The sequence below is a fragment of the Grammomys surdaster genome, unplaced genomic scaffold (genome assembly GCF_004785775.1).
Source record: "Grammomys surdaster isolate TR1022 unplaced genomic scaffold, NIH_TR_1.0 215, whole genome shotgun sequence".
Lineage (NCBI taxonomy): Eukaryota > Metazoa > Chordata > Mammalia > Rodentia > Muridae > Grammomys > Grammomys surdaster.
Genome location: NW_021604660.1, coordinates 3,763,740 through 3,782,454, shown reverse-complemented (window position 1 = coordinate 3,782,454; position 18,715 = coordinate 3,763,740). Strand labels below are relative to the sequence as shown.

The window sequence follows — 18,715 nt, the reverse complement described above, 5'->3', positions numbered from 1 at the left end:
TCTTTCTTTCTTTCTTTCTTTCTTTCTTTCTTTCTTTCTTTCTTTTCTTCCTTTCTTCCTTTCTTCCTTTCTCTTTCTTTCTTTCTTTCTTTCTTGAGACAGGGTTTCTCTGTATAGCCCTGGCTGTCCTGGAACTCATTCTGTAGACCAGGCTGGCCTCGGGCTCAGAAATCCGCCTGCCTCTGCCTTCCAAGTGCTGGGATTAAAGGTGTGCGCCACCACCGCCCGGCAATTATTTCTCTCTTTAGCTATAATTATGCCTGCAAGTACTAAGGGTACCCAGTACTACTAGAGAGAAACATTAACCTTATTTTCTAGGTATAAGCCAATTCTCACCAAAGAACATTTGTTGGGTAGGTGGGGTGGTGTTCACCTGTAACTCTAGCACTCAGGAGGCAAAGCAGAGTGAATCTGAGGCCAGCCAAGACTATATAGCAGGACTCTGCCTCTTCCCCACTAATACAGTTTCAAGTAGTGCTAAGGTTAATTAATGCTCAGTTTGCTATACCTACCACTAACAGCCTTTTTGTGTTTCTTTTTAAATTACTCTAGGCTGATGCACCGAATGCAGGGCTCATCCCAGATGCAGACGCAGTGGGGGTAACAGTTGTACTGATTACTTGCACCTACCGAGGTCAAGAATTTATTAGAGTTGGCTACTATGTAAATAATGAATATACTGAAACAGAATTAAGGGAAAACCCACCAGTAAAACCAGACTTTTCTAAGGTAATTTTCTTACTTTTACTCTTTAATTACTTGTAGTATCCAGCTTTTAGGGGTTGCTGTTTCATAGTATATCATGAACATGGCCTTAAAGCAGATCTGAAGTTTTGTAGCACTTGAACAAACTAATTGTTGTTCCATTTGCATGGATGGCCTCCACCCTGCCTCCCCACAAGTTACTGTTAGGTGGGTACCTTGAGTCTGATGGTTTAATAAAATGGAAGGGCTTCCTGCAAAAGCAAGCCTTTGTTTCTCTATACCATTAGGGATTTCATTTCACCTGAGGACCTGTGAGGTCTTATGTTTGTAGTGACATGACTAAAAATAGTTTTGCCTATGATTCTTTCCAAAATCATGGCCAAGATGAACCTGGTTTTGTTGTTCATTTCTTTGGCAGAAATTTTGAGACTGCTGTAGCCCAAGATGGCTTTGTACTATGGCATTCTTCCTTCCTCAGATGTCCATGTCTTAGGATTACAGGTGTTACCATGCTTGTGCTTATTTTCGTTAATATTTAGAATGTCTACATATTTATCCTATCTGCTATTCTTAAAGGTTAAACTAGAGTTCCTAAGTATTTCTGATGGTAACAAGTTAAATTCTGAGACATTAAAATCTGATTCAATAGTCTTAAAAACATTTCTTTAAAACCTTTAGATTTTTCCACTGGGAATGGTTAAGGGGTTTAGTACTGGTGACTTTTTAAATAAACTGACTGTGGTACTCTTCCACAGACTATAGTTCTCCTTTCTGCTGGTGAGGGCGGGATGCTTTTCATAGTCTGGAGACCTGTTGAACCAGGGTTACCCCTTGTAGACTCTTTGTATGGCAGTAAAAGAAAGTAGAATACAATACTGTTTTGAAACTGAGATTTAATGTTACTGCTTGGATCCCAATAATCAGGGGTTCTGTTTGGGGGAATTGTTCATTTGAAGTCTGGTTTTTGTATTTTATTTCTTAGTGCTTAGCATTGAACCTAGGGACTTTTCCAGAGTATGCAGTATATCCCCAACCTGAAAATACATCAGGCTAAAGACATACTCACTTAACTAAAACTTCCTCTAACAGGTGTACAAGAAGACGTTCCCTCCCTTATTCTTTAGGAAGAAGTATAAAGCTGGCTCTTTGTTGGGAGGTGAAATATGTTGATAGATTATCGTGTCAGCACCGCTTACCTTGTTTCCAAAGGTTAATAATAGTTCTTTTACTGTTTGCTACTGTGGTCCTGAGTGCTTCACTTGGTAATCTAACCTTCTTAGTGCTTACCATTTAAATGTTTTTCTTTCTAGCTTCAAAGGAATATTTTGGCATCTAATCCCCGAGTCACAAGATTCCACATTAACTGGGAAGATAACACAGAAAAACTGGAAGATGCAGAGAGCAGTAACCCAAATCTACAGTCCCTTCTTTCAACAGATGCATTACCTTCAGCGTCAAAGGGATGGTCCACGTCAGAAAACTCACTCAATGTTATGTTAGAATCCCACATGGACTGCATGTGACCACGTGCCATCCCATTAGTACAGATTAAGCTATTAAAAACAGAACTCTTTCCCTGAAGTTCCGTAAGTACATAGTCAACGTGAAATGTGAAGAATTTGTTTAAAAACATCCTGTAGAAAGTTTATAAGAAAACCAGTATTTGAGCAAATTGTGGAATATAAATACAACTATTTTTAAGTACTTTTTTTTCTCTAATGTGTTATTTTATTTGTTCATGAAACTAATCTGATTAAAGCATATATATTATTTTCTTCTCTTTTATATGTAATTAAAATACTTATAAAAAGAAAAGTTATCAATTATTAGACCAGGTTGTAAAGGTGTGTTAGCCTCCTGGGCAATAATACTTACTAGCCTTTAAAAGAACGAAGTTTACTTCAACTAAAATGACTTTTCCTGTGAAGATAGTGTCCCTTTAATTTGAGGAGAAAACTTCCTTTCTGTAGTAAAAATGGGATTTGAAATCAATTACATACCACCAGGGTTTTCCTAGAGCACCCCAGTACATCTTCCCCACAGCTTGTGTTCCACTGGTCTTCTAGTTCTTATTACCAACTGTGGCTGCCTTTGAAGTCCTGACTGGTGTATGCCTCCCTACATCTGAAACCGAGACACCACGATCATCAACCATCACTGTTCAGAGATTCCAACGTGGCTAGAGTCTCTAAAGTACATCACGTTATCATGACTAGATCTGTTCTTTCTTTCCGTTTACAGAAATGCCGCTGACCTTGTGTTGTTGGCACTACTACTAAAGGAGGATGATTCAGAAAGGTCTAGTTAGCTTTATCCTGGCTGGCTACTTTAGGAAGTTTGTCTTACCATTTGCAGCCATATTACCCCATATCCTCTGGTTCTCATTAATGTGTAAGATCAGGGCATTATCTGTAGTTGACATAATCTAGACATCTTTTCCAGACTTTTTTCCTGAAGAGGAGTTTTAGAAAGAAATTCACCAAATAAATGGGCCAAAAGCTTATTTTCTTTAATGAGAAATAAATACTTCCCCCAAGTTTTGATCCGTTAAATTTACAGTACAATATTTTCATTTGATTCCTGGTGATGATGCACAGGATAGCCATACGATATATGCAGTGCCTTCCCATCTGAGCTTTTATACTGCACTTTTAAAAGCACTCTGAGGAAAAGGAATGGCCATTTGTTTAAATACAGACTCTTTAAGTTGTATATTTCTTGCTATTTTAAAAGGAAAATTTGTGAAACGAAGTCTTGTTAAATGTTAAACTTTGAAATTTAAGACTCCAGATTATTACGGTATTATCCATTACCCAGTTCATAGATTTTAAAAATAAATTACTTCTGACTACTAAAATGATTGAAAAAAAATCTCATTTTGTCTAACTATAATTAGGAGAAAGTGTTAAAACCAGAGTTCAGTGATCAATACAGTAAGAATAAGTTTGTTAGAAATAAACTAAATCGCCAAGTAAAGCATTTCACTGGAGTATTTAGTCTTAATTATAAAAACCACTTTGTAATGACATTATATGGTTAGGTTTTTATTCAATTTTTAAATATGGCCCACTGTCACAAAAGTTTGAGACCTAAAACTACTGCCTTTTATTTAAATATTACTGCTCCATAGAATTTAAAAGTAAAAGAATAATAATAGAAACATTTAAACATTAAGAACTAAGAAACAAACTAGCATGCAGGGATTTTCCTCCTGGTTAGCCTCATTAAAAGAAATGTCCGAATTATAGATACAAGGATTATAGACTGCCCCCCTCCACTCCGTTTCTTATTTTTGAGATGCGGTCTCTCAGTATAGCCCTGGCTGTCCTGAATTCTCTATGTAGACCAGGCTAGCCTTCAGCTCACAGATATCCACTTGCTTCTGCCTCCTGAGTTCTGGGATTAAAGGCGTTTGATTCCAGTGTAAATAAATGTCTGGTGAATACATACACATACAGACACACACACATACACTCCGTTCATGCTGCTGAAGAGCTAGGTGAGTAGGTTATGATGGTATTGTTTGAGTTGAGGAAGCGTTTCAGAAATCTGAGGAGGCATCCATGCATTTTCTCATTCACAACCTTGTCTGACCCTTCACTTCTGTTACTGTTTGTTTTATCTTATAGTTTCTGGGTCTAGTTTTACTAAGAACGTCTATGGGGGTTGTCAGCGTGGGTACTCGGTGGGTAAGGTGCTTGCTGCCAAGCCTGACTACTAGGATTCAATACCCAGGATTCACACGGTAGAAACTAACTCTCCCACAAGTTGTCATCTAACTTCCATATATGCACACACACAAAAGAAGTAAACGAAAAGTAATACAGAAATTAAAGACCATGACGTTTTCTATCATAATCCATAGTGTAAAATATCATCTGACCATGAATACAAGTCTACATTTATAGTAAGTTTTTCATGAAAGTAGCCCTTTGCTGCCCTTACCGTGTGCAGCTTGACTCTAACTGATCACAGAATGTCAAAGGCCACTGACATCTTTTGAGTGGGGAAGAAATACCAATGTTTCTACAATTACAAAATCTTTACTACTTTTTTTCTCACCTTTGGATTATGATCTTGACATCTGAAATGAGGGAATAATATTCACTTTACATTGTCACTACAACTTGAAGCCAGAGCTGTCTATGCAATACGTCCTCAGTAATGGTGGCCTGTAAGATGGCATGGGCTCAGTGGCCTGTAAGATGGCATGGGCTCAGTGCTTGGTACTCCACATGATTGACTGGCAATCAGTTCATGTAATTACACAATGTCACACTTGGCCATGAGGATTTCAAAGTGTACAGCGGTGGTATGTCAATTCACAGAGCCCATCTGATCAACACTTATTAATACAGCATTTAAAGTCCCCAGATGGGACCACTGGGATATTTTTCTTTTATCATGAGTTTAAAGGTGTATTATATAAGAACTCTGAGAGAAGACTACAGAAGTGAGGGTATCTTAACATGTAATAACACTAACAAAATATGGGAAACCAAACTCCTGTTTTTAGAACAAGAGAAATAATCAAAACTAAAAGTAGAAAACATCAAGACATATTTTAAAAAATAATTTTCCCTAAATTTCCTGTCATAACTAGTCTGTGTGTAATGTACTTGCTGTAGAATTATTATAATATATGAACAAAATCTCGTAGTACACCTGTGAAAATATGCTTTCTAAATGCACAAATTTCCCTTAGAGGGGTCATTAGGAGCCACTATTGTCCATGAAAATGCCTTAAGCTATATCCTGTCTACCTACTTTGTAAATGAATTTCCCTGCTTTGATGTTTTGTTTGGTAGATCTTTATAAAATGACATCTTTACATTTTCCTATAAAACTAAGTTCAATACAGAGGACATGGACCTTTCTGAACTATCTTTTTAATTGTACAAAAAGGATGTTACGTTTCCTTCCATTTTTGGCAGTAACTTTGAAAAATCTAAAAACTAATTTGAAATGTATCCTACAACAGCTACTTTTTCATAAGGAAGTAATTATGTTCATTTCTATATTAATTTTAAATTATATAAAATTATCATATAGTACCTGCACTAGTAGATCCAATTCCTGTGGTCAAAACGGACCTTGGTGTAATCTTTGCTGCATATTTAAGGAATTGTGATTTTCCTGTGCCAGGATCCCCAACCAATAAAAGGTGAGATTCACCTAGAAAAAGTAAATGTAAAACTTCAAAACTTTTAGAAGGATCTATGAATAACAAGCAACTAATAAAGAAATTACATTTTATGTGGTATTTTTGATATATTTTATGCAAGGCTTTTCAAGGAAGGAGTTAAGTAGAAAAATCTTTAGAAAAGTTAGCTGTCACAAATACAGCAATTTTGATTACTGAATGTGACATTTAAAATTTAAAATCTTTTAATAGAGTATGTGCTATTTCCAGATGCTTAGGCCCATGTTTAACATTTTAAAAATCCTTGACTTATAAAAACTTTCTGGTTGTATCTATTTTTAAATCCAAACTACAGTGATTAAAGCTATCCATACAAGTCATATAAGGCTTTATTCTATTTTTTAAAGTACTTCTAAATGTTGAGGATTTTATACATGGTTTATACATATCAAACCATTATGATTATGTTAACTGAATAAAAACATTTTCATCTATGTAAATTTCAATAGCTTAGTGGAATGTCTACCTTAAAATGACCAGGTACTCTAATTTCACAGTTAATAGAAATGGACACATGCCTGTCCTAAGGCAGATATTTTCACTGGACAAAAACATTTCTTTAGTAATAAGTATTTCATAAATACATTAATAAGAAACCATTATTTAAGCTCAACATTTAGCAAAGTGCCTTGGAGATAGCACATGATCAAAATACACAGTTTACAAAATGCTTCTGTTTATTTGCTTCTGTACTATGTGGTCTTAGAGTTGTACTAATAGCCTGGCTTGGAGTACCAGTGTTTTGGTCTGTGGTTACAGCTCTGTGCGTGCCATGCCTGCTGCACAGGAGCTTTCTGCCGTCCAGATAGTACTGCACACTTAGAGCAGTCTTTGCTTCAAGTGTGACCTACAGCAGCAGCTCCTGGCAGATGGCATATTTGCTGTAAATCAGCAGGCAGACGACTGTGTGTAGCAGCTGACAGTCACAGATGGAAACCAGCTTGGAGACATTAAGACACACTCTCCCTCTCCCTCCAAGGGAGCTAGTTTTGTGACACCTTTACAGGCTTGTAGTATATAGCCACTAAAAAACTTAGTGATTTCTTTCATCTTTCTGGATTAGAGAAAGTAGCCTCTGATAAATATGGATACAGACTAAATATGAAAAATCCAATTAGAAACTACATTTAGAAAACAGCTCTAGAGGCAGCTTTTAAAATTAATTTTCTTGAAGTTGGTATATTAAGTAATGGGTTTTATTTGGGCATGTTCAAATGTGTGTCATTATAACTCACCCTCCAACAAGCAGGCTTTGTTCAAGAAAGAAAGGCTCGCCCTTGCCCTGTACATGGTAGTATTTCTCTGAAAGTATCAGGAGGTACTGACCTCTAACCCTTGTTCCTGCAGCATCAGTTCTTTGAATTCCACCAGCCAGTACCATGGCCACAGCAAGCTTCACTAGATACATCCCAAACACTTGAGGACACAAGCTGGCCAGTATCTCATTCCTTCCTGGGAAGTGAGAAAGATCAAAAGTTACCGCTTTCTAGGACTTCTACCTGAAACCTCCCTCCCTATCCTGTAGCCATGTTCTTGTAACACTCTGTGCTAATCTAAAATGATAAAGAAGGCAAGGCAAGTAAGAAAAGAGAATGAGGAGCTTTGTTTAGATTCTGCTTTTCTTTTTCAGTTTGGTTTTTGAGATGGTTCTGCAAAGTAGCCAAAGGTGGTTTAAATGTATAATCCTGCCCCAGTCTCCCGAGTGGTGCCACCATACTGCACTGGCCTCATTTAGGTTTCAGATTTAGTACCATGAAAAGAAGAGTGGTTTCTTTCCTGAGTACTACCTACTCAAGTTTCTATAAATTTGTCAAACTGAATTTAAAAAAAAATAAAAGAAAAAAAAAAGAGCTTCCTTTTCTCTTTCAACTTGTAGCTATCAAACAGCACTATCCCTTAACATAAAGCAGCCATGTTCTCTGGTAATGTCACTAAAACCACCCCACTACTTAGATGAAGGAAAATAGCCTCAGAAATTCAGCACTGTAATAACTAGTGTCTGTTATAGAGGTAAGCAGAGGCTTGCAGAGCTTCTGAAGCAAAGTTAGTTCACCTTGCAGGTTGACTTGGCATGTGTTCTTGATTGTTTGAGAAATTGTTTTATTTGGAATAAGTTGCTGTGGTATCAGTATATTAAGATCATTGCAAAATACAACTCCAGTAATCCAAGGTGAGGATCTTGAAGTCCAATTGTGTGCTTTAAATAAAAGCAACAAATCTGGGAATCATTTTAGTGTATTCATAAATAAAGTATTTCATCCAGCCACTGGTCTCATCAGTCGACAAGATCCCAGTGAGTTTTCCCTGAGCCTGTCCTTGCTTAATAACTCATGTACAAAGACTGTTTGTAATGAGCCAATCTTTTAGTTTGGGGAATAGAACCAACCACTGAGCTACTTCCCATCCTGTAGTGGCTCAACATTGACTCAGTGGCAAGTACCCAATGGTGATGAGCCGTAAAACAGCAAGAATAGCAAAGAAAGAACACCCTTGATTAAAAGCAAACCCGAAGGATGATGTAGAAAATATAGGAAGTGCATTACTAGTAGAGGGACTCTCTCTTCCTAGACAGAAAGCCTAGAGAAAACAGGTCAGGGCTCTAAGCCAAGAAGACTTGAGAATCTGATTAAAATCCAAGGGTTACACATAAAAACAGAATGGACCTAAGAACCAAGTTTAAGAGTAGGCAAAGCTCAGCCAGAACTATCGCATGCTGGCAAAAGCCACATTCCAGTGGTAAAGGGCACAGGGTCAGTGTTCTGCCTAGACACAGGTCCCAGTGCTTGTCTTGTGCAAGAGCCTCTACTTTTCTTCTTTACAGTCTCCCTTTTCCATGGCTTTGTAATGGAACATGATGCATTCAGTCCCCTCCAAATTTCTGGTTTCAGACCATGTTGTCATAGTGTCTGTGGCCAAGTTTCCTCTTTAAACATGGCCCTCTGTTATCTTACAGAAAACCTTCTGGTATAAGATAATTGGGTCAGCACAATATGAGTTCAAATGATCCAGCAGACCCAAATACTATGCTTGGGATCCCATCAGTCCCCGCAGATTCAGGAGACAAGAACAACAGCACTGGGCTGCAAAAGAGAGATGCCCTTTGGATGCAGTTTCTCTTCTCCACTCCAGCAAGATGCACGTACAACTTCAAAATGGTCAAATAGATAGTTCATTCATACTAAGAAATGTTGCCTGACTTGGATGGTGTCTTCCTAACTTACAAGGTTATTACACTTAATTCACTCTTTATCTGACAAATGAGTTGCATAGCTACAGCTTTCTAATTACAAGACAGGTCTTGAGTCATGAGCACAGGGACTTGGGAATATCCAGGGAGAGTGCAGTGTGATGAAGGCAGGGGAGCTGGGGCACTGGAATGGATAAGGAATGAACACGGTCCTGAGAAGCATTGCCGTCTTCCCCGGACCTGAACCTAACAACGGCTCAGTCAAAAAACTACTGAAAAATGGATGATTTTTAAAGTACTTGGTACATAAAGCCACAGCTTAGAGAACTTTGGGCTCCTTTTTATACTGATTAACTAAAAGGAAGATCAGAGAATGCTGCGTATGTATTAGACCTGGAAGATTAAAAAAAAATCCCACAAAATAAAAGCAAACTGTCCATATATAGACGAATGGAAGCCTTACTTTGTAAAACAAGTGTCTAGTTTAGCTTGTGACTTGAGAATAAAATAATATACATTAGATTGGAGATAAAGTTTATTTTTCTTGAGAAACTTCCAAAGAAAAATGAAAACAAGATTTAATTCATGTTTTATACATGTGGGTTTTTTTTCAATAAATAATACTTTCTAAACCCAAGGCTGTGGTGTGTTATTTTATGTAATACATCGAAAGCTCACAATGTTATGCTATGACGACAAATGTGTTCTGTCCATCATCTCTCCCTCAGTTTTTCCCCTACTTTAAATCTTCAGCTAACATGGTCTTTATTTGGAAATATGCTAGAAAACTATGTACTTAATGCATAAAAGCATGAGGACTGACCAGCACACTCATGAAAAGCTGGGCATGCTCACACATGCTTGTAATCCCAAGTCAGGGGAGACAAAGACAAGTGACCACTGGGCCTTACTGACCATCGAGGCTAGCCTAAAATAATAGCCGTCTGTCCAAGTCACACAACTTGTTTCTGCGAGTTGGAGGTGGGGGTAAGCAAACACATGATGGCTCTTGAAGGATAACCTAAGATTGACCTCTGGCTTTGACATACGTGCCCACAGGATCGCACACAGACACAGACACAGACACACACACACACACACACACACACACACACACACGAAATAACAAAATTTCAATGTCAGAAATGGACTTGAAGACTGCTATTGAAGATACTGACTAAATGATAACCGTCAACAAAGCCACACTGTCTTAACACATCACATAAGCTGCCTGCAAGTCATATCCCATTTAAGTGCTGAGTCGAACGTAGTAAATTATGATGAGCCCTATGTCCTTAATCACACACCTGCAAAGGGGTCACTCTTATAGTATTCCCAGAAGTCTTCAAACTCTTTTCGAGTGTCCTCGTCCATGACCATCCCTGAGGACTGCTCATTATTCACTTGGACATAGTTGGCTTTCAGGACAATCTCCACTTCACAGCGCACATCTCGCTGAAAGGGTTTCCACCGTTGCATTACAACCCCATAGATGGTGAGGTCATCCCCTAAGGAAAGCACCAGTGAGTCCAGCAGGAATATCATGCACAGTGAGATGGTTCTCAAAAGACCAGAAATTAGAAATTAGCTGCCCACATACTTTCTGTTTCCAAGTACATCTGTTCATTCAGAAAGCAATGACCAATTTTATGTTAAAACACACCCCAAACCTTAGCCCCTAAAACAATAAATTGTTTCTGAATACGTAAAGTTAAAGTCAGCATTTAAAAAAAAAATCTGCTACATAATAATCACACAATTAATACCCTTTACTGGGACCAGTCATAATTTATCCCTGTTATGTTGGGTGACATGTTCATTCTCTCAGAAACTAATCAGCCAGAAACTGAAACCGCATTAGCTTGGAATCAGGAAAGTAGATGCTCTAGTGCTGGATGGCATGTACTTTAGTTTCTTTTTTTTTTTTTTAAAGATTTTTATTTATTTATTATATATGAATACACTGTAGCTGTCTTCAGACACACCAGAAGAGGGCATCAGATCTCATTACAGATGGTTGTGAGCCACCATGTGGTTGCTGGGATTTGAACTCAGGACCTCTGGAAGTGCAGTCAGTGCTCTTAACCACTGAGCCATCTCTCCAGCCCGTACTTTAGTTTCTTATGTGCTCCTTTTTACTTTATTAATATTTTACTCAGTCTCCTGCTTTTTCCAATGAAGGAATGACCGATAATAGATCAGTGGATATTGATTCTACTTCAAAGCATAAAATGACTGGTTTCAGACCCCAGGACAAGGGACTGAGGTGCATAGTTTACATGTCAGAGCAGACCTAACATCCAGGTTCTAGCATCAGCCCCTACCTGACATCCCCTTCTCCCAACTCTGAACTTTCCAGCCCAGAGGCTGGGCTGCCCTTCACCCAGAGGCTCTTTCTATATAATCCAGACATTTTGGTCTCTTCACCTCTCTCTCTGTGCATGCACCCTTTCTCTACCCCTCTCCCCCCCCATGACAACTTCCCTGGCGCCAATTCTTGGGGATGGTGAACTTGCCCAAGAGCAGCTTTCAATAAACCTGCCTTTAATACAATCTGGCTTGAATTGGCTTATTCACCATTAGAGAGATAACTTGTCAGATGGGCTGAACCTGAGAGGAGTTGAGTCCCCAGCCCAATGGCCTAGGTCTTTCCTGGCCACATGGAGTCCTTTTCTCTTCCCCCATCTTTCTGTCAGATACATCATTTCTTCAGAGTCTGTGAGTATCCATCCCTAGATAGCCTGTTACGATCCAGGACCCTTCGAGCTTTCTCTGCGATTTGTGGCTATGCCAGTGTTAGCCACACCCAATCAAAGAACAGGCCTTTAGTTTTCTTTTTTTTTTGAGGGGGGGCTTTGATACAGAGACATCTTATTATACCCCACCCCATAAACCATTAGATCACAGACTATCAATTAGGACGACAATTCCATAGTGTTGGTATCTCCAGCAAATGCTGGGAAGATGGGTGCCACAGGATCTAAATCAAAATTTTACTTAAATTGGTCTGAACTTCCTGTGTCCAGTTTTTTGAAAATACCCCCTTTCCACTGAGCACGGGCTCCAGGCACAGTACAGCCCCACCCTCTCACCTCTCACTGCCACCTCACTCCTGTCCTTGTGTAACCCTGGCCCCAGCATTAGCTGCCAACTTCGTGAGATTGCCAACAGTGATGGTGATCAGCCTGCTCATTTCAAATTGCTCACTGCCCCTGTGACTGGTCGCCATCTTGACTTTGGGATATGGCTTCATCACCATCTTGCTTAAGGGCAGCAACATGTAATATGATCAGGCCAGGGAAGCAGGTCTCCAAACGATACTTTTGAATTGAAAGAAGATTTTCATATGACTTTTGTACTGTCTTGGCAAATAGTTTACGATATTGTTCTATGTTTTCACTCTTTGAAAGATGGTTTATTTTAATATTACTTTTGAGGTTTATAACATTAAAAAGGTTAAAGATCACTGCCTTAAAAATGTTTGCCTTGTTCTTATGTACCAATAACAACCAATTTGCTCCTTAGTTGTTCCTTCCTACCTGAGGAAAACCTATTCCTGGGAGGCAAATGACCACACTTCTATGTTCTCTGAAGAGACGCTAGGCGGCTTCTGGGTACATTTACTAATCCCTGATGTCTGTGATCATACCACATACATATAATACAGCATGTCACTTAACAAGTATTTAAGAATTTGTCACATCCAGTATTTTAGGAATATAAAATGGGGGACCAAAAACAAAACAAAAATTTCATAAACTTAGTCCCCCTAAATTTCAGTCATCTTGTGTGGGACTGTGTAAGGGTATTCTGGGTCATGGCTGGGCAGTTGCCTAGAACCCCAAGATTCTGCCCGAGAACCAGCAGGAGTTCGGAGCGCCCCTAGAACCCAGGGTCCTGAAAAGCAGTCTTGTCTCCATAGAATTACATTGTTCAGTCACGTAGACCGGCCATTACAGCCCCTCCCTAAGTGCATAGGTAGAGGGTGTGACTAGAGGCCTCAGGGCCTAGGGATTTACATACTAATGAAGGCCAGAGGGCGAAGCAAATTAAGTATGCCTCCCCAGATCCTCCCCCGATCCTCCCCTTTTTTCCCTCCCTATTTAACTCGGGACTGCCCTGAGTTTTACGGGGGTACATCCAGATCCATCCACCATCCGCCATGACAATAAACCTTTCTGGAACCAAGGACTTCCTCGTGTCATTGGGGCCTGCCGCCGCGGAAGCCTCCTGGATTTCACCACTGCGGCCCCCTCTAATTTTTCCCCACAATCTTGAATGCAGGATGCTGAATAGATCTCGAACCCAATCTTGATATTTATATTTTACACAAGAAATACCACCATGCAGCAGGCAATTCTTCTTGCCCAAGACAGCCATGTATGTTTTTGTGCTACAAAATACCTTTCATTCTCTAAATCTCTGTGAGTAATGTGTATTCTCCAGAGCTTTTGATTTCCTGGAGAAGGGTTCATTAGGTACTAGCCACATAAAAATAGTGGTGCTAGTGTAAACACTAACAGGCACATTTCTAGCTAAATGCAACTTCATGCCAAATGCAGACAAACACAGTAATCGTGTTTTACATATGTGTTTCCAAGAATGTTCATTCACCTTTCAAGGTCAATCTAGAATAATGGCATCTTACTGTATTCCCCATTAAAGTTTTAGATAAACATAGCTAAAGTAAGTTTCAGTGCATACCTACTTGAAACACCCCTATTATCTTCACTCTAATGGATTATACTGAGGGTCTTTCCACAATCATTAAAGGAGGAACTTAACTTCAATATAGTATCCACTAGTAAAAATCAATTTCTACAAACAGTGATTACATAGAAAACAGTAAGAGTGGCCAAGAATAACAATCTCATTAGAATTGGATGTAAATCTTACTGCCACTGTCCTTGGGCAAATTATTTGACTTATTCATGATACTACAATGAAAATTGGATCATATATGTACACATATAAATTAATGGAATCTCAGCTCAGTGTTATTATACTAAAATTACCTTGCATTTGTAGAACATTTTAAAATACTTAAAGATATAAATGGTTTCATGTGTGCAAGTAGTTTGAATGGCAGATTTATGTGATCATTGTAACTGTGAAGTTCACAGAAACAGAACATACATTTAAAAGTTTTGTATTTTCCTATCGTTAATATGCAGACTATTCATGAAGCTCCAGTTCTTCCACTTCAACACTGCCATCTCTTTATGAGCCTCCCTTCCCTAGCATCTGTAGTCCTTCAGGCATCCCCAGCAGATCCATCACTTTGATCTTTAGCATAATCAGTCAGCACAGCAATCCACTTCACTGTTCTGAGGAGTGTGAATTCCTGAAGGGCAAGGATTACACATTTTCTGTCTTTTGATTTCTTAGGTTTACAGCTAGGGTAAGGAGGCAAATAGCTGTTAGCATACTGCTTACCTGCCCTTTATTATGAATGACATTGGAAAGAAATATGGCTTAAGATCGCAGTGTAGACAGAATTCAGGTTCAATGCACTACAGGGAAACACTGTTCTCTACTGAATATTCTTTTTCAAAACCCATGTGACTCGCTTGCAGTGTCATCAGCAGCACACAGCAGTGAGAAACAATTACTCCTTTTGCTTATGTATCAGTAAGATTTTTAGTCGCACTTGACAGGACTCAGGATGTCCTGAGTCTTTGGCTGCCAAATCCACCAGAACCCTTTTAGGATGACACCGTTAAGCATGACACACTGAAGGGAGCCCTGGATCAGATATCAGTGATCTGGATTTATGTTACAATCCTGCTGCTTAGTTCTTTAAATGGTGTTAGGTAAGTCTAGTTCCTTGTCAGAAAGGACCAGCAACAGGAGCAGGCAACCTTTAAGCCCCAGCTTAGCTCTTCCTCCTTCCTCTCTCTCTAAGCCTAACTCTTCACAGGGTGACCACTTAATGCCCTCAGTCCCTTGTCAGTAACTTTGTGGGAAATAAAAATAAATGACTGTTCAGAGCCTCCTATGCAAACTACCAAAAGTTTACTCTTGCTGGCCATATCCAGTAGCCCCCATCTACAGTCCCAACTTCTGGGGTGGGGTCGGGGGTGGGGGTAGAGGGAAGGAGCTGAGGACCACACATCCAAGAGTTCAAGACTAAGCTAAGAGTTCAAAACTAACAGAATTGCCATTTCAAAAACTAAAAGGTAACTGCTTACCAGATTTGCAACTGTCCACTAGGTCATCTTCTAGAATAACCTTCATAGATCGTGGGATACTTCCAACAGACAGCCTTTGCACCTAGCAAACGAAAAGATAAGAAAGTGAGTGTGCTTCAGCAGATGCTAAAGATCCCAAAATATGGTAGTACTTAAAACTGTTTCCACTTCTCGGATAGTATAATATAGTTTGATTATGATAAGACTTAAGGAATTTTTATTAAACATGATGACTGATATCAGTTTCAGAATTCACTAACACTAGCTGGGTGTGGTGGTGTGCTTCTGTAACCCCAGCACGGGGAAGACAGAGGCCAATGGATCTCTGTGAGTTCAAGACCAGTCTGCTCTACATAGTTTCAGGACAGCTGGGGCAATGTAGGGAGATCCTATCTAGGCACTGGAGAGATGTCTCAGCAGTCACAATTTCTTCCCGTACTTCCAGAAGGCCAGTTTCACACCACCTGTCACCCCAGCTCCATCTGACCTGCCTCCCTCTCACCTCTGTGGGCATTCACACACAGAGATCAATACACATGCAAATACACAAAATTAAACTAAAATACAAGAATTCACTAAAGTAGACTAAAACTGTACCATCAAATATGAGGAATATCTCCAACTATAATCTATAATCTACATTGTAGGTGGTTAAAAACCAATACATATTCCAACAACTTAAACTTGGTGACAAAGCTACTTATTTAGCAATGAAGATATATTTCTTTCATAATCTCCAGCCTGAAGATCTGGAAAACCAGCCAGTCCCTGGGGTTACTCCTTAGTAACAGATCACTGGCTTTATTCCACATAGACATGACCTTATAAATGATTGTTTCCCAAGTTCCCTTGAAGCTAGATGTGGTCGTAAGACTAAGTCCTGGCAAATGGCATGCAGGCAATCATGTAATAGCAGGCTGACAAGACTTGATTACAGGGTAGGTTCATATAAGCATCCTTCCTTCGTCACTCTTCTAACTAGAATACAGGTGTCATGAATGGAAGCCACCATTTTAGACCATACACCACCACAGGAATAGAAGGTACGTATCAAGAATGGTAAGACAAGCCCAGCATGGTGGCATATTTCTACAATCTCCACCTCAGCACTTGGGAGTCTGAGGCCAGCGTGGGATGTGTGCTGTGGCAGGGTATGGCAGAAAGTAAAAGAAAAAAAACATGTGACCTTTGCTATCATTTACCCAAGAGTGGGCCTGGCTTGCTCTGATTCATTCGGAATTCTACTCCTGAGCAAAGGCTGCCCTCTCCACTAAGTGAACAGCACAGCAGACATGGAACAGTAAGAGGAACGAAGCACGCCTATCTTACCCTTTTACAGGAATCTCACAAGAAAGGAAACTTCTTCTGGCCCGGTTGTGTCAGAACCACACACAAAGCTACAGACAGATATTATCAATCCATGGGCATCTGTAACTTTCAACATTCATGAGGAGGGTGGCACTGCATTCGACACCTCACTACTTCCAGTGAATGGTCTTAGGTCTCGTTGCCACATCTTACCACACTGTTCTGCATCAGGCATGAACTGAGTCATGACGGAGAGGTAGGAAAAAGGTATACCAGAGTCCAAAGCAGAGTGACATTGACTACACTGTCTCTTAAAGTCAACAGACTGAATATACAGTACATAGGACATGAGTACAGAATAGTGGTGCAATTGTCAGGGCCAGCTTCAAACAGAAGGTATTCCCACACATGGGGCGTTCCAGGTCAGCAAGGGCTGAGTAAGATCTATTTAAATCAAATCCTGCAGGGATAAGAAAGATGAAGTGTAAGAACTCCACACTGAGGAGCCTACAAGCTGGCCCCGAGCTGCCTATGTTATCTCCTTATTTACGTGAGAACACACCTTTGATTTAAGGAAAGGAAATAAAGTTCCTCTTTAGTTGTTAAAAACCAAACGTCAATCTCTGTACTTGCCAATGTTGGACAATCAGTTAAACTGAGTTTTATCACATTCCTAAGTGCAGCTAGTTTAGAATATGTAATATAAATTTTTTGTTCACGTACTTATTTTTACTTTATGTTATGGGTGTTTTGCCTGCATGTATGTCTGTGCATCATGCACATGCAGTGCCAGCAGAGTCCAGAGGGGGGCGCTGGATCCTCATGTGTGTGCTGGGAACCAACCGGAGGTCTTCTGCAAGAGCAGCAGCAAGTGCTCTAATCCCCAGACCCATCTCTCTAGAGCCAATATTTACTTTAAAATTTTAATACAATTCAGTAGTTCTAAAACGTCACCAGTGCTCCAAAACAGTGATTGCACAGTCTCTAAAACCTACATTCTAATACACTCGACAGCTTTGACTTTGGTCTTCCACTAAGTGAAGTGGAAGACCAATTTATATTCTCTAATCCCGGCCATCTGACTGTAGTAGAAAACATGTCCAAACTGGTTATTTTTTTCTCACTGACTTGATCATTTACCTGCTCCTGAATTTTGATTTCCTGGTAATCCCGACATCTGGCTGGAGATGAAGACAAGTCTGAAAGGCAAGTGAATTTGGAGGAATCACAGCTGTCCAGGCTTGGACAGGAAGATGGCCGACTGAAGGTGTAATACTGTTCGAAGTCAGCCTTCACCACGAATACATGCTTGCACTTGTTACACATGTAATCCCGCTCGAACTCCAGAACCTTCACCAGACTTGTTCGGATCACTGTCCCAGTGACAGATAAGAAGTGTCCCACATCCTTGGTTTTAGGAATATGTTCCCTGACCAGTTCTGGACAAACAGGCAAACCTAATGAAAAACAACATCATCAACTTACACTTTGATAGCTGATTCCACACAATATTATTTCTTTCCCAGAAAATATTGTAATATTTTATTTATAAAATGAAATATTATGAAAATACTGTATTTCAGGGGAGAAATGTTTATGTATTAATTTTTACTTTACTGTGTATGAGTGTGGGGGGTAGGTACACATGTGCAGAGACCAGATACTCATGTCCAGTACCTTCCTAAATTATTTATACACATTGTATTTTGTGACTAAGTCTCTCACTGTACCTAGAGCTCACCAATTCCATGAGGTTGGTTGGCCAGCAAGTCTCAGGGACTCTCTTGTGTTTGCTTCTAGAGTGCTGGGATGACAGGTGCTCGCTACCATACCCAGGATTATACCCGGGTGCTAAGGATCCAAACTCAGGACTTTATGGCTGGACAGCAAGCACATGACCATGTTTGTATTGTACTTTAAAAAAACAAATCAGATCATCAACCCAATTAAGAAAATGAGTACAGATTTCAAACAACATAAAGTAGTGGATTCTTTTGAAAGCACATCTCTAGAAACTACCATCAGGGCTAAGAAGGATAGGCTCTCATGAAGAGTCTCAGTAGCACCTAAATATACAACTAAGTGTATTCATGGACAAAATTCTTCTACCTGTCACACATA

General features: G+C 39.6%; 2 protein-coding genes across 3 annotated transcripts in view; one reads left to right on the top strand and one right to left on the bottom strand.

The window, feature by feature from the left end:
• The window catches only part of Asf1a (anti-silencing function 1A histone chaperone), an 11,781-nt gene extending 9,371 nt beyond the window's left edge, over positions 1–2,410 (top strand). Inside the window, exons 3-4 of the mRNA XM_028772588.1 lie at positions 553–729; positions 2,016–2,410. Of these exons, the coding sequence (XP_028628421.1) occupies positions 553–729; positions 2,016–2,228 (390 nt within the window). The 3' untranslated portion in view covers positions 2,229–2,410. The remainder of the gene's footprint in view (positions 1–552; positions 730–2,015) is intronic.
• Mcm9 (minichromosome maintenance 9 homologous recombination repair factor) overlaps positions 1–18,715 on the bottom strand; it is an 82,377-nt gene that overhangs the window by 56,870 nt on the left and 6,792 nt on the right. The window contains exons 3-8 of one of the 2 annotated variants that reach the window (XM_028772587.1): positions 17,735–18,051; positions 15,287–15,368; positions 10,403–10,603; positions 7,235–7,360; positions 5,761–5,880; positions 181–3,367 (exon numbers count right to left, since the gene is read on the bottom strand). In XM_028772587.1, coding sequence (XP_028628420.1) covers positions 3,357–3,367; positions 5,761–5,880; positions 7,235–7,360; positions 10,403–10,603; positions 15,287–15,368; positions 17,735–18,051 — 857 coding nt within the window. In that variant the 3' untranslated portion in view covers positions 181–3,356. Of the gene's footprint in view, positions 1–180; positions 3,368–5,760; positions 5,881–7,234; positions 7,361–10,402; positions 10,604–15,286; positions 15,369–17,734; positions 18,052–18,715 lie in introns of those variants that run through there. The other variant, XM_028772586.1, reaches the window with a different exon arrangement.